We start from the raw sequence: 16,114 nt of genomic DNA, 5'->3' as shown, positions 1-16,114 counted from the left end.
AGACACTGCTTGATGTTTCTGGTGGAGTTTAAACGATATTCATGTGAAGTTAATAAAATGTATATACCTTTGCATATGTCACAGCATAACGTGTCAAGGCAGATATTTTCGCTGGGAAACTGTTACTAAAATCCTGTTGTGTAATGTAAGAAATTTCATAAGTTTCAATCCATTCCTCACTAGTAAATAAAGAATCCCTGCAATTCTGTGGGGCACACCTGCACAGCAACCCAATGTGTACATATGCCCATGAGGATTGTGGTAGGGCCCATTTATTTATTGGTGAGGAACAGAGCAAAATCTATGAATTTGCTTACATCATGCAATAGGATTTGGGCCTACATAAATATATTCTGTATGAGCATAAGAAGCTTTATACTTTAAGTGCAAATTAGCAAATTCTGTGATAACAAAGGAGCATCTATAGGTTTGAAAGACGAAAGAGTGCGTATAGTAAGTATGGTCTGGTGTTCAAATCTATGTCTATACCCACAGGAATGGGGAGGGGCATGAGAAACAGCATTACTCCCCCTCCCATGCTCCTCTCCCTCTCCCCAGTGACAAAGTTTTAATTGCTCCCTGCAGGGTGGCACACGCCTTAGCAGCCCAGTCTTTAGCCTTGAGATGTTTTGAACTTCCAGCTTCTCTCAACCACAGCCATCACAGCCAATGCTGTGGTTGTAAGAGTGGAAAGAAGTTACCTGGGAGCATGTAGTCCAAAACATTTAGTTGGTTTGGAACAATTGGGGGGGGGAGAGTCAAGAGCCCCTGCCTGGCTGGCATTCTGTGTTGGTCTTTACATAAAGACAAAGGTGGTTGGAAAAGAAGGGCCTCCCCTTCCCATTATTGACTTCTTAGTTCATTGAGTTGGCATAACCATTTCCACTGGCATGGTGTGTCTTCACATTGTAGTCACAATAGGCCTCCATGTCTTCTTTATGTAGTATCTCAGCACCTTTTCTTTCACTGACATAAGTAACATTTCAGCACTATGGTCTTTTTTGTGTGTAGGCATTATATGAATACAATGTGCAGCTGTGTCTGTGTTGCAGGTGTAATAGACTGGCGTCTTTTATTGACTTCCCCTTATTTTTCCTTCCCTCGCAGCCACTGCAGTGATGTTGTTCCCAGCACTATCATTTCTGTCGATCGGTGGCATCCTCCTTATCCTCACCAACATGCAGGTTAGATGCTGATCTCTAGTTCATCCTACTGGCAGGTAGAGAGAACTGGGAAAGAAGATCATTGGCAGAAGAAACCTTGTGTGGGACAGTGGGCGCTCCTGGGACTCGTCTAAGTAGAACATGGAAAAGGCATTGTTTTGGATGATTTATCCCAGAATACCCCCAGCCAGTTTGGGCTAGAGACCCTGCTGACTCAATGATTCTAGGAGCTGTTCTCAAACAAACAAACAAACAATATCTAAGGTCTGTCACTGATAGTTACACATTTTTCCTTTGTTTGTTTGTCTGTTTTTGGAGTGGCAACAGATTTTTCATCAGGCACTATCATGCTTCAGTTGTATCACTCTGTGAGAGATACTACAGATGAATTGAAAAAGGGATATTACCTTGACTTCTTTTGTCAATGAAGAAACATTTAAGGCTCTGCTGGTGCTGAAAAACACCTGACTGTGGCCAAAACCCTATCAGTATGCAGGTAAGATTTGTGTAACTTGTTGCAGCTAATTGAAAAAAGTGCTGGGGTGCATCTCAGTTGCACAGCTGGGCATATAAACAGGCACACAACTGAGATGTGTCCCAGCATCTTTTGATTTGTTGCTGTTCAAGTTGCACAAAGCTAACATGAACCCCAGTAGGATTCTCCAGTGGTTACAGGACTGGAAGAAATCCATCTGATGTTGGAAGAATAGATCTTTTGACCTGTTAAAAGCTCATTTTCCTCAGAAATTGTATCTTATTACAGTGGTGCCTCGCTTAGCGATCGCTCCGTTGAGCGATGAAATCGCTTAGCGATGGGGTTTTGGCCATCGCCAGAGTGATTGCTTAGTGATGGCCCCTATGGGGAAAAATCGCTTTGCGATGATCGCGGGGAAGCGATCATTGCAAAGCCCCCATTTTCGGCCAGCTGATCGGCAGTTCCAAAATGGCCGCCAGAAAAACAAAATGGCCGCCCGCTGTTTTGCCTCACTTTAGAGGCACCAAAAATGGCTGCCCCTATGGAGGATCTTCACATAAGGTCAGTTTTGAAGCCCATAGGAACACATTAAACATGTTTTAATGCGTTTCTATGGGCTTTTTAATTCCGTTTAATGATGAAATCACTTAGCAACGTTTTTCCTGGAACGGATTAATGTCGCTAAGCGAGGCACCACTGTATACATTCACAGTTGCTGAAAATTACACTCTTTCTGGAGCAGTCACTCCAAGAAACTGGTCAATGTGTTTGTTTGTAATTTTATGTTTCTTTTCAGGTTGGGAACTTGTTTGGAAAGCATCGTTCAACTGTCATTACCCTCTATAATGGAGCCTTTGACTCATCCTCTGCTATATTTCTTGTCATCAAGGTTGGTGCTGTCTTCTAAAGAAAGGAGATCTGTTTCCTTTTTTTTTTTTACAAACAAGTAAAACAAAAAAACACATACACACTCCTCTACCACTTCTCTTTTTGTGCAGTTTTTGCCTGTGAAATGATGAGTGCTAGCAGAGTGAGTAGTCAGATCAGACATGGGACCATCAAAACATCCATCTGCAGCAGGGGAAGAGAGTGCGGACTAAGATAGTTAAAGCATCACCTCCTTTCTTGTCCTACTTAACATACATCATTTGGTTTTTCTCAATAATTTATTTTGCATTTAATGTGCTTTGTTTCATAATGGGTGGTTGGAAGATGTAAACACAAATTTAATTTACAAGTCTGATTACTGGCCCATGTATTTCTGAGGAAATCCCTTGTGAGAGGAGAAGGAAGTTATACTGGAGCAGGGGTCGTCAACCCCCGGTCTGGGGCCCTGTGACAGTCCATGGGTTTGCCAAAACTGGGCCGCAGATACAGATCTAAGCCCCCTGCATGCCCACACAGTGAGTGTGTTGTGACATGCCCCCAGCCCCCGCACGTGGAGCTCACTCCCCCCATCCAGTCCATGGCCCCAAAAGGTTGGGGACCTCTGTACTGGATGAAATGTGTACTCCCTTTATGCATCGGTTCCCTTAGGAAGCATGAGTCAGAATTCAGAATTGTAATTATGTCCTGTTGGCAGGCTTTCCATTTGGCAACCTGTTGGCCACTGTGGTAAGAGGGTGCTGTAGTAGAAAAGACTTTGGCCTGATCAAATCGCACTTTTCTTATTTACTTGTAACTGCCATTTTAATGGCTTGAACTGGTATTGAGAAAAGGAGAACCTGGTCAGAAAAAAAAGACAGGTCGTATTCTTAAGGGGGAGGCATAAGAAAAAGGGGTGGGTGTGGATCAGATCTGGAGGACCTCTTGACCTCGGGCCAATTCTAACCTTGCAGTTTGCCTTATTTGTTCAGTGGGACTCTGGGTTGGCACCCTGTCCCTTCATAAGTGAACGGGAGCAGCAGAATACAGTAAGGACGCTGTGATCCTGAGGTCATGATTCATTCAGTTCCCCTTCTCTGTTCTTGGCCCTGATCAGGCAAAGGGATTGAGGAGCAAAGGCAGCTTGGTATTCAGATGTGGTCTTGAAGAATCTGGATTAGCTCTCCACACTTCAGACTAAGAACATAGATAGTATGCTTACCATCTCAATAGATTCATTTCCCAGTTAAAGCACAGAAGCAAACCTTGTCCTCTTCTGCTTGCACAAGGAGTAGCCCACCTCCTTCCAGGATCATTCATTGAGCGAACTGCCAGCCACTTCACTGTTGGATACTGAAGAACTAACACTGTCTGTAGTTTGCTGTGAACCCCTGACATTTTTAGACCATTAATCCTATTTGTGGCTAAGTTATCTATTAGGTGTTGTCCCTTTGCTCTCAGATGTATTCTTAGCTTTTTCCCAGTTTGATGAAAATGGAGGGCAAAGCAAGACATGACACACTTTTACCTGATTCATTCTGCCACTAGTCTGGGTTTTTTTTATTCCCCAATGAACTGCCCGAGAATGAGAAAACATTGCTGTTATTTTATGTGCAATCTGCCTTCCTCATTGAAGGAACTTTAGCAGGCTCCAGATGAATGACATCATATTCCATTTATACCTTCCCTGTTTTTCCTATCACTACTACCCTGTCTTGAAGAAATGATGGAATAGCTGCATAAGGTCTTTTGACTCACAATGTTACGAGCCCTCCTTTTGGAATTGTTCTTTGTAGGAAAAAGGAAACCATGGTTTAAAATGTCCTGCCATTTCTCTGCTGAAAATGTCTCACTGTAGAGAAACCTTAAGTGAGAAAGTCATTCTTTCTCTGTCTGTGTAATTTTGAGTAAGTAAACAACAATGAGGGAAGGATTTAAGCACCCCCAACATTTCTCCACCATAAGACTTAAACCCTACCCCCCCCCCCCACACACACACACTTGAACAAAGGACATGGGATGCAGAAGAGAGGCAGCTGCATGTCATATCTTGTTTGGCTTTGAATTGCCAGCAGCTCATGGTACAAGTTCAGGGCGCATCTTATCCTGCACTCGGGGATTGCACCTCCTGTCCTCCCAACACTGCTCCGAACACAGGTCATCGGTGCCCTAAGTCCTTAATTGCCAGCTTCCATTCTGTGTTCCTAACAAGCCAAGCTGGGATTCTGTTTTGTGCTCAGGAGTTCACCAGCGACTTTATTTCTAGAATTTACTGGTTGGATTTGCGTTTCTCACTGAGCCTTCCTAATGAATCTCATAGAAATTCCCTCACAAGATTATCGGAAGTACAGACAATGTCATGCACTACAGGAACCGCATGCATAAATGGGAAACAGTGAGTCACCCTAGACAATAGTGCTTAGCATGTTTTTAGAAGAGATACCTACTCTTATGGTGAAATGACATCTGTTTGTCATGATCTTGCATTTCACAGCTGCAGTCCTCTTGCAAGTGGAATGGGCCTGCTTCACACTGAAGCAGGCCCATTGAATCAACAGGGCTTTTGGTGAGTCAGTTCCTCCATAAGTTTAGTTGATTCAGTTGACCTAGTCTATGGTGGTTTGCTATGCTAAGCAAGAGGATTTCAGCCAGTATGTTTTGTGATTGAGCACTGGAAGGTATATACTAGCTTAAATTACAAATCTGATTGCTGAGGCATGCATCTCTGGGGAAATCCTGTTTTGGGAGGGGAAACAGGTTAATTGGAGGAAATGTGTATTCCCTTTAACATCTAGCTCGACTCTCTGTAATTTTGCCATTATAGTTGTGTCCACGAGTTTTAGGTGTAGATTTATTAATGCTGTCCAGTTGTGCATTGAGCTATGAGATTACTATGATTTGGTGAAGGAGGCCAGGAGAAATCTAAGAAGCAGGTAATGATGACAAATGTCAAAGTCCAGCCATGTGACACTGAACATGTGGGAGCACTGAAAGTGGGGGATGATTGTAGTCTGGCAGCATGATTTCAGTAGGAGAAGTTGTGGTTAATGTGGAAGTCTTGACTTCAGCTGACATGGGTTCTCTGCCAGCTTTGACTCGGCCCTTTCATATTGGTGTGATCATCACATTGCTTCCTAATTCATGACTCCGTTTCCTCAAGTTATCTTGTGGCAAAACTAGAGTCATAGTTAAGGAGGTGAGAAGTGATTTGTCAATGCTGTTTTTATGGTTTCTCCTTGGCAGTGTAAACAACTGAGTCCAGAAGCATCTCTGTTAAAAGATTATTAGGCAAAATATACAGGAAATTTACTCTCTATGTTTTCTCAGGAAGTGAAGAGCAGCAAAAGGCAGCATGGAGGGAAGTTCACCTGATATTTTCACAGTCCTGGCAGATAGCAAAGAAATGGCAGCTAGCACCACTCATTCTCTTGAAGCCAAACTAGACATAGTGTGAAAGAGATCTTTGAATTTAATATATATATTATATATATACCTTTATATAAATTTAATATATATACACCTTTATATCTATCTATCTATCTATCTATCTATCTATCTATCTATCTATCTATCTATCTATCTATCTATCTATCTATCTATCTATCTATCTATCTATCTATCTATCTATCTATCTAATCTATCTATCTAATCTATCTAATCTATCTATCTATCTATCTATCTATCTATCTATCTATCTATCTATCTATCTATCTATCTATCTATCTATCTATCTATCTATCTAAAGGTAGCTGCTGGAGCGAATTGATCAAAGGATCACAGCAGCTGAGGAAGAGGGACAAATAATCCTTTTCCCCCCTGGCCGCAGTCCTGAGAAAACTGTTATCATAGAACAGTAGTAAGAGAGTAAAAGTCTAGCCTGGATCTCTCAGGTTTGTGCTGTTTGTCCACAGCTGCTGTACGAGCAAGGCCTCTCGCTGAGAAGCATGTTTCTCTTCATGTCTGCCTGCAGTGCCTGGCACTTGATTCGTACTTTCTTCCTGATGCCCCGCAGCCATGTTCCTTACCCGTTGCCCCCTGGATATACATATGGGTAAGGAGCTCTTGTCTATATCCTTGTTCAGGACTTGGCTGCCTCCCTTCTGTGTCTTGTCTAAAATCCGTCTGTCTTGTGTTCCTTCCCTTTTCAAGCTAATCTAGCACTACATTGAAATGTTTTATAAGTCTATAAATACGTTTCTTTTTGTAAAAGGTAATCCTGTTTCCCAAGTGCTTTTTCACACAGGTGATGCACATGCAAATATCTGGATTTTTTATGGGGCTGCCAGGTCTTCAGCTACCCAGTATCATGGTGTGCACAATTATGTCACACCCTGTGAAAAGTGACAATTTCTGATTTTTGCACTTCCAGCTGCCTTTAAAGGCAGAAAGCTGGACAGTTGTTATGTTTAGTTGGTAACCTCAGATCCCCACATTTTTTTCTTACTTGCCTCTCCCACCAACAAAGTGTCCCTCTATAGTTTTCTTTCAGCAGCAGCAGCATTAGAAAACACTTTGAAAAATGTCATCTGGATGGCTCAATTGTTATTTTGTGGCATCCTTAGAACAGGGGCAGGACATGGTCTCCTGGCACCCAAGGCAGGAAATTAAATACAGACACAAAAACAGACAGACACAGGCATTACACAAGGCCCAGACTGTCTCCTCTGCCCCATCAGATCAGAACTGGTGATGGCAATCCAGAGAGTCGGCTTTACTTTCCCATTCCATGGCATTCCATTTGCCTCCGATGGCGCCACCTGGCTTCTTGTGTAAAATATGGTTGCCAGGGATCCTTACAGACAAAGCATAGTGGGAGAAGTGGCCTGAAAAAATGATAGAATCCCTCACAGACACATCTTGCTGAAGAAACCAGTTTTGTTTTGTTTTGTCTGTATCATGGCCCATTTATAATTTAGGCTGTTTTATTGACATTTCTATTAATGTCTTTGCCATCATTGTTGTTGGGATGCTGTGTTTTCCTGCCATAGTGCATTGTCTTGAAGAACTGATAAAATGTTTGTACCCGTTTGTCCCTATCTCATGCATAAAGCTTTTGTTTTAGCTCTTTACATGGGAAATCTGGAGAAAGAGATTTCCATGGTAGTACAGCTGGAGCTGGATGAGTGGCAGCAGTCAGTTCTGTTCTCTGTGTCTGCAGACTTAGCTGTCAGAGGAGGTCCCAGTCATATCGTACTTACGAAGAGCAGCATTCCCCTAAGAATCCTAATGATGATCAAGCCTCAGACTCGGATATATTGCATCCTGACTCAGCACTTAATGAAGTAAATGCAGCCAACAAAGTGGATGCAGCTAAAGGTACTGTCCGGAAATGCTTTGCAACATTCATAGTTAGACATTCTAACGAGGCATGAGTGTTACGTTAGGAATACATACCTAGTTCTTCCAGCAGAACAGCTTGCAATCTGTTGTACAGTATCTGAGGGAGCTTTGCTGAGGTTGATGCCTCACTTTATACAGTGGTGCCTCGACTTACTACCATAATCTGTTCCGGAAGATGGGCGTAACTCGAAATGGTCGTAAGTTGAAGCACAATTTCCCATAGGAATGCATTGGAACATGATTAATGCGTTCGACACACACACACACACCCAAAAAAATCACCAAAAAACCACACCAACACCCAGCACTCCAATCCCCATTATAATGTGATGGGGCTGAAAAATAATTTAAAAGAAGACCACACACCCCCACAGCAATGGAACGCGATGGGGCTGGGGGAAAAAATAAAAAAAAATACCCCACATGCAGAGACATCCCCATCGGAACGCGATGGGGCTGGGGAAAAATCGGAACACGATGGGGCTGGGAAAAAACACACACCAAAAACCAAAACAAATAAAAACCACAGCACAGAAACATAACCCCCCCCAAACCCAATCCCCCTGAACCCTATAAATGTACTCACCCAAAAGCAGAAAGTAGCACCAGGCAGTCTGAAACCTCTCTGCAAATGCGCTCACACTAACCGTTGGGGCGAAAGAGCTACAAAGAAGCTCTTCTCCAACCAACGGTTAGTCCTGTAATTTGAATTCCCCGCCTTTTCCCCCCTGCCTCTTTTGTTTGCAACTCAAAGCTCCAGCCACAAGTTGAAGCAAAATTTTGCGGCTGGAGCTGGTCGCAACTCAAAATGGTCGTATGTTTGTAATTCGAGGCACCACTTTATTGGGGGGCAGCTTTTCCAGGGTGAACCATGCATTAGGACTTGGAAGGCATTATCCTTTGCTCTAGCACAGTCATGATCCCCTTTTATAAAAGCCAAGTAACCTGTGCCCACCCACCACATCTGCATTAAAGGCATGTTTAATGGAGTAAAGAAAGAAAATATATCCCAATATATGATGAAAGGGGAATAGAAGGAAACCATCAGTCATGGGCTGGCTTACCCTAAAGCTTTCCAGCTCATCTGTGACACCCTCCCTCTGCAAACGTCACTCACTTAAAGGTTCATCCTAAGTCCAAAGGTGGCATGTGACAAGAAGAGCCCACAAAGGCTTGTGCCAAGAAAGAATTGTTGGCATACTGAGGTACTCCTTGTTTTTGACACAACAGACAAACATGGCCTCGACAAATCCGTACAAATTGCTATTGCTACTTTATTTTCTTATCACGAGTATGTATTAAGGGTAAAACCACATAAGTGGACTGCCAGCCTGTGAGGAAAAGTGACTAGGATCCCATCAGCTTTGAGGGCCACACAGGGAACCATGCAAGACTGTAACTAGCACAGCACATATTAAATTTGAAAATATGACCCCATGCAATTCTAGACTATTACAGTCAACTGTTTTCTTTCCTTGGGTGGGCAAACAGGAAAAGTTGACTTGGTGGCATAATTTTTTATCCTTCATGGTTCCCCCTTGACATATGATCTGTTGCTTACATTCCAGAGCTAATTTGGTAGCATTTAGAGTCTTATAGCTACTGTCAAAGTATAAATCATATATTATTACCTGCTTCAGATAACAATCACCACCTCTCATCCATAGTTGAAATTAGCACAAACTGTTCTCTGGGTCTTTCTAAATAGAACCAACCTTTGTTTAAAGCATTTCCAAAGCTAGTTCAGTCCATGAGCATATGACCTATTCCCGAAAGGCTCTCTCACACAGGTAAGACCAACAGTAAAACAGTAGAAAAGTATTATTGTGGACATGTCTTGGTCTTGGTGACCTAAAGATAAATTCAGACACCACTCCACACTATTTCTTCTTCCCTCCCTGTTTTTTAGATGAAACCACAGTGGTGCCAAGCTTGAAGGAGCCAGCTGTGATTTCCTTCAGAAGCTGTGTCTTCTCCCAGTTGTTTTTCTGGCACCTGATATGGCTGTCGGTAATGCAGTTGCGCCACTACCTCTTCATCGGCACCCTCAACCCCATGCTGATACACTTGGCTCATGGAGATGCCATCTTGGGTAATGAGGAGGAATCCTCAGGGACTGATCACTGACTGGTTGTCTTCTTGGGGAGGTGGAAATGGGTTCATCATCAAAGGTAGATGTGGTGGATAAAAGGGGTTTAGGGCATATGGGGAACAAAAGAAAAAGATGCATGCAGGGAAGGGTAAGAGTCAGTAAAATTAATTTACTGGGGCGGTGAACCAGAAGAGTACAAAGATAAAACAATGGATGATTAGAGATGTTACCTTACTAGAAACATGCTTGTGCCCCTGAGGAAGATGTTCCACCATTTAGCTCCAATTATGTTTTTCAGCACCATTTTAGGACTTGCCTCTGATTTTGCTCTCTTCGAGTTTTGTGTTGCCCTGACTTTTCTCTCTCTCCTTTCATTAGGAGACAAAGGCTGCCTTTTCTCAGGAAAGCTCTACTCCAAATAAATTTTTTTCTTCAGGCTTCTGGGGCTGGGATGTTACAAAGCATAGCTTCACGTTAACATTTGGTGTGGGTTATAAGTATGAAGCAGAGAAAGCCTCTTTCAAAGGACATTGTCATCTTATGGAGCCTCATGGTGCAGTGGTTAAACTGCTGCAGTGCAGCCAAAACTGTGCTCACGACCCGGGATTCAGTCCTAGGTAGCCGGCTCAAGGTTGACTCAGCCTTCTATCCTTCCGAGGTCAGTAAAATGAGTACCCAGCTCGCTGGGGGGGCAATGTGTAGCCTGCATAATAACCACCCAGAGAGTGTGTGAGGTGCTATGGGGTGGTATATAAGCACCACACTTTGCTTTGCTTTGCTTATTGTCTTCAATATTTTCCACTAATAGTGAGCAGTTACACCAACGCCTTTGCCTTTACCCAGTTGTGTGGAGTCCTGTGTGCCCCCTGGAATGGGCTTATTCTTGACCGCCACAAGCGCAAAGGGAAAAAGGGAAGCAATTCTCAAGGTATGTCTTTTATGAATTTTGTTGCATTTGCTTCTTGCATAATACAGACCGGCAAGGACATTGGTACTGAAAAAATTCCTTGGTCCTCTTCTGCATTCTCTCTGACTTCATTCTCTTTCTTCCAGATTCGCTTGCCGACCTGCGTTCCTGCATTCTCTCACTGACCATCACGGTGCTGCAGTGCATAGCATTCTCAATTTGTGCCTCCATTCCAGTCTTGCCTGTGCAGTACGCCACCTTCATCCTGCAGGTTCTGAGCCGCTCCTTCCTCTACGGAGGCAATGCTGCCTTCTTGGCTATTGCGTAAGTATCTCATCTTTCTGAGAACAGGGAAAGGGGTGGGGAATGAGTGTTAAAAATAAGTGAGAAAATGGGATGGGTGGAAACCGAAAAGGGTGAGAAGAGAAGACTGCCTGGAAAAGCCCCTGATGTTGGGAAAGTGTGAAGGCAGGAGGAGAAGGGGACGACAGAGGATGAGATGGTTGGACAGTGTCCCCAAAGCGACCAACATGAATTTATCCAAACTCCGGGAGGCAGTGGAAGACAGGAGGGCCTGGCGTGCTCTGGTTTGTGGGGTCACGAAGAGTTGGACACAATGATGAAACAACAACAACATTTTAGACATTACTGCCTGCAGAATTCTGCTTCAGAAACAACTTCCTAGCACAGTTGCAGTTCTGTGGTTTTGTATAACCCGTCTAAGAGATACTTCTTGGGCTGGCATCTGCCAGAAACAAGAGGTTGGGTTACACGACCCATTGATTGAACTTCTTAATGCTTCGGCTTTGCACTTAAGCTACAGGAGCCCCACTTTGCAGAAGTCATTGCTGCAGTCAGCCTGGCATACTGTAGAAAGCAGATGGGAGGATACGAGTTCAGGTGTACTAGTGGTCTTCTTTTTACACTGATGACCAAATAGATGAGAACACTGATTTTGGGGGTAGATTATATTTTCAACACAAACGTCTCCTTATATAAATCCTGAATGAAATATCTTATAGTGGGTGGAGGCCATGAAATATTGATGCAGAAGCTGTAAAAAATGTTCTGCCTCGTTCCCTGAACGTACCAGGGATGCAGCACTCTCCTGGGTGAAAAGGAAGAAAAGTCAGACAAAAGATCAATGTGGGAGAATAGAAGAAGCAAAAGCTGGGGGAGGGAGGGCACTTAGAAAAGCCATTGCCATTGTATCTCCAAGGTTTTATCTTTTTGTGTCTCGGCAGCTTCCCCCTGGAACACTTCGGGAAGCTGTATGGTCTGGTCATGGGGCTCTCAGCTGTGGTGTCACTCCTCCAGTATCCTTGCTTCTCACTCGTCAAGGGCCCACTTGAGGGGGACCCCTTTTATGTGAGTGTTCTCTATCCCAGTGAATTTATTTTACTGTGCAATTTTCAGTACCACAAATAGAGACCTGTTATGTTTGAAATAATGTTTGAAAGAATCATATTGTCTAGGGATGAGTAGCTTCAGAGGGATGACTGTGAGTAGACTTAACCTTAGGCAAAAGAGTTTGGCATGCTCTAAGATTTCCTAATGTCTTGTGGTTTAATGGTGGTGGAAGATTCTCCATTACAAACCTTTTTAGGTTTTGGGGTAAAAGGGGAGGGATCCCATTCACAGACATTCATTGGTAGCTTAAAAATCTTTAAGGCTTCAATGTCACATCTGTAAATAGGTACTATTAACACTGGTCTTCATCACATCCGTATGGCTACACTAACAACCAGAAAGGACAGTGGTGCCCTGACTTACAAACATCCCGGCTTACGATCAGCTCCGGTCGCAAAATTTTGCTTTGACTTGTGACCGGAGCTTCGAGTTACGACTGAGAAAAAGGTGGGGAATTCGGATGGTCAGTGAAGAGGCTGCTTCTTTGTAGCTCTTTCAGCCCAATGGTTAGAGAGTGTGGGGGGAGGCTTTGGACTGCCTAGTGCTGCTTCCGATGGGGCTTGTTTTTTGGAGGGGGGAGTGATTTTTTTTCTGTCCCTGGCACATTCCTATGGGGATTGCTATGTTATTTTGGGGAGGGGATTAATTTTTTGGCCCCTGTGTGTGTGTGCGTGTGTGCGTGTGTGCGTGTGTGTGCGTGTGTGTGTGTGTGTTCCGGCCGCAGCAGGTTCTCTGTGTGTATTTCAGCCCCAGGCTTGCTCTGTTTGGTTTTTTGTTTTGTTTTGTTTTGACTATTTTCCCCCAGCCCCAGTGCGTTCTGATGGGACTTGCTCTGTTTGTTTGTTTGTTTGTTTGTTTGTTTTGGGAGGGGAGGTGGTTTGGCAATTTTTTCCCTGGCCCCAGCATGTACCAATGGGACCTGCTCTGGTTGTTTGGGGGGGAATTTTTCCCCTGCCCCAACGCCTTCCGATGGGGCTTGCAGTGCTTTTGTTTGTTTGTTTGGTTGGTTGGTTGTTTTTTGTGTTTTTTTCCCCCCGGTCAGAATGGATTAATGGCGTTTCAGTGCATTCCTATGGGAAATGGTTCTTCGACTTACGAGCATTTCAAGTTAACGACCATCATTCTGGAATGGATTAAGTTCATAAGTTGAGGCACCACTGTATTTTACAAACTGTATGGTTATGGATGATAAGCTGTAACATCTTAGTGAGAGGAAGAGGACAGTGATGAAATATGAATATAGTGTCCTGTATAAGGGGACTTAACAGAAACTGTGTATGAGCAATTCATAGAGCCACATTTGGATGGTGAGTGGTCTGCCTTGAACCTAGAACTTGACTGGAGAGTTTCTGGATCAAAGACATGAGGTACAGGTAGGCTGAAGTAACACAAGCTAGTAGGTGGCCAGTCAAAACTGAGCCTCTGTGCTCCCAAGTTGCTGTTTATGCCAGGTCTAGACATTCCAGAGGCTTTATGCTGCCTGCCAACGGTAGGGTGTGATGTTTTACGTGCCACTTCCCTAGAGCGCCTGAAGAAGGCTCCGAAGCCTGAGCATAGAGAATCCTAGGTAGCACCAAGACTAGGTACCAGACTGAGACTTGTACTCCCAATTTGGGTTCTGAAGCTTCTGAGAACAACAGCAAGTGCCTTCTTACAAGTAAAGGTTGTTAGGCACTGCCATCTTTTATCGTTTCCATATCTCTTCTTTCAGGTGAATATTGGCCTCATAGTCTTAATGCTGCTGGCTTTAGTCAACCCTTTCACGGTGTGGCGAGAGTGCAAGCGACGGCAGAAAGAATGGGATGCGGCACACCAGACGGACACCCCAGCCTTGCCTGCAGGGAAACCAGGGCTGGAGTCTTCCATCTGAACCCTTCACTACATAGACTTTGAGAACCTCTCTTAACAAAAGGGAACATTAAGAAGATGCATTAAGGGAACTGAACAACCCGTGCTAATGAGTCTTGCTTTTTTGAGCCTCAGTTCCGGAAAAGAGGGACATAATCCAACACGGAAGACATTCTTAAGCCCCTTAGAGCAAATGGGTTTAAGCATGCAACACTCCTGGTTGGATACTGACCCCATATTTCAAAACCAAGTTGTTTATTGTTCCCTCTTTACATAGCATTATTTTTCTAGGAATCGATCCATACCGTATTGTCCTAATATGGAGAACTGAGACGTATTTTACGTATTTGTATTTTGTTATTTTGCAGAGCTATATTTTTTGTGAGTCGCTGTTAAAATGCCAGTATTAGAGGTCATCTAACCTTTTCCAGTTACAGAATGTTTAATGCATCGGAAAATGCAACTTTATTTTAAAGTGGAGATCCCAACATATTTTTGTCCTCTTTTTGGGGGAAATTCTGTTAGCACTGTTCTGTTGGTGTAAACCAAACTGAGGCACTACAAATAATTAATTAAAATTAGTTTAAAACTTCCTACCTCTGCTTCTATCCTGTTTTGACTTCCAAGGCTCCATAAGGGTACCTTTTGCATTGGAGAAGCCATTGGGAACTTCAGAATGGTGAATGGGGAGTTTTTAATGCCAGATCACCACTGCTAAAATTGAGACCACCAGCAGCAATTTTGGGTTATTAGAAGCTCCCCTGCCCCCCCCAATTCTAACACTTCCAAAGACTTCTTCAAAACAAAAGGGAGTCTTAAGGAACCTCTGAAGTTGAAACTTGGGCATGGGTGGCTAAGAAGTTTCAAATTAATTTAAATTAACTACTTCTGATGCCTCAGCCTGGTTTATGCCAGGACAAAGATATACAGTAAGATTTTGCCCATTAAGTTGGTGAATGAGTTAAGAAAACATCAGCTTTCACAGTTTCAAGTTTTTAAAAATATGTTTTAACTTTGGATCTATAAAACTGAAGTATGTACCACAACTAAAAAAGAGAAATAGGTAAAATGAAGGAGGAAAATAAAAACATGCTATTAAAATGCTGAAATTGAAAAGTTGTTGTTTCTTAATGAAATGACTGAAAATAAATATCACTTTTGTTGATTAAAACTGTCATGACAGCAAGGCCCCGGGAGTGTTTTAAGGTAATGATAGTGGGGAATCACAGATATTCAATACAGATGTCTTCTGTTCTTCTAATAGGTGAGCAGGTACGACTTGCAGAACAAGGTGCCCCTCCTGAAATTTCCTTCCTCTACACAGTTATTAAAGGCACAAGAGTTCACTCCTAGATTTCATGTGAACCTCCAAAGTCCAAAAAGTTACATTAAAAAACAACAACCCAGCTTTACTGAAAATTCCCAGCTCATTAACATGGTAGAATGTTAGAAGCAGCGAACACTTATTCAAGTCATGGGCATTCTCATCCTCAAGTTCATTGTTTCTTTCCACATAGCAAGGGACAGAAAGCAAGATGGTGCAGTTACCGTATTTGCCGGTGTATAAGGCGACTGGGCGTATAAGACGATCCCCCAACATTTCCACTCAAAATGTAGAGTTTGTTATATACTTGGTGTATAAGACTACCCCCTCTTCCGCATGCGTGATTCTGGTTCCTTTTGCTGGGAGAGAGCGAGGGTTTCCTGGAAAAAGGACAGCATCAGCGCTGAACAGCAAATTGTCGGGAAGCAGCAGAGAGGCAGCAGCCATTTTGGAGAGGCGGCAGCCATTTGGAGAGGCAGCAGCCATGCGGTCGCATCTCAAAATGGCTGCCTCCTCTCTGCTGTTCCCGAAAGTCAGCTGTTCGGCACTAGAGTCAGGCTGTTCCCAGGCTAGGAGCGGAGCTCTACTCAGTTTTACTACCAGGTAAGTTACTTCGCTGGGAGAGAGGGAGGGTTTGCTGGACATGCACCCGGTGTACAAGATGACCCCCCCACTTGGAGGCATGTTTTTC

General features: G+C 43.4%; 1 protein-coding gene across 10 annotated transcripts in view; it reads left to right on the top strand.

The window, feature by feature from the left end:
• The window catches only part of SLC43A3 (solute carrier family 43 member 3), a 61,012-nt gene extending 45,797 nt beyond the window's left edge, over positions 1 to 15,215 (top strand). For all 10 annotated transcript variants that reach the window (XM_020792430.3, XM_020792436.3, XM_020792438.3 and 7 more), the window contains 9 exons: positions 1,108 to 1,184; positions 2,435 to 2,527; positions 6,414 to 6,553; positions 7,661 to 7,818; positions 9,752 to 9,934; positions 10,743 to 10,862; positions 10,988 to 11,165; positions 12,086 to 12,209; positions 13,963 to 15,215. In XM_020792430.3, coding sequence (XP_020648089.3) covers positions 1,108 to 1,184; positions 2,435 to 2,527; positions 6,414 to 6,553; positions 7,661 to 7,818; positions 9,752 to 9,934; positions 10,743 to 10,862; positions 10,988 to 11,165; positions 12,086 to 12,209; positions 13,963 to 14,121 — 1,232 coding nt within the window. In that variant the 3' untranslated portion in view covers positions 14,122 to 15,215. The remainder of the gene's footprint in view (positions 1 to 1,107; positions 1,185 to 2,434; positions 2,528 to 6,413; positions 6,554 to 7,660; positions 7,819 to 9,751; positions 9,935 to 10,742; positions 10,863 to 10,987; positions 11,166 to 12,085; positions 12,210 to 13,962) is intronic.
• Positions 15,216 to 16,114: the final 899 nt, after the last annotated feature.

This window comes from Pogona vitticeps, chromosome 1 (assembly GCF_051106095.1).
Source record: "Pogona vitticeps strain Pit_001003342236 chromosome 1, PviZW2.1, whole genome shotgun sequence".
Lineage (NCBI taxonomy): Eukaryota > Metazoa > Chordata > Lepidosauria > Squamata > Agamidae > Pogona > Pogona vitticeps.
The sequence above is the reverse complement of the archived record's forward strand: the minus strand, read 5'-3'. Positions and strand labels throughout refer to the sequence as shown.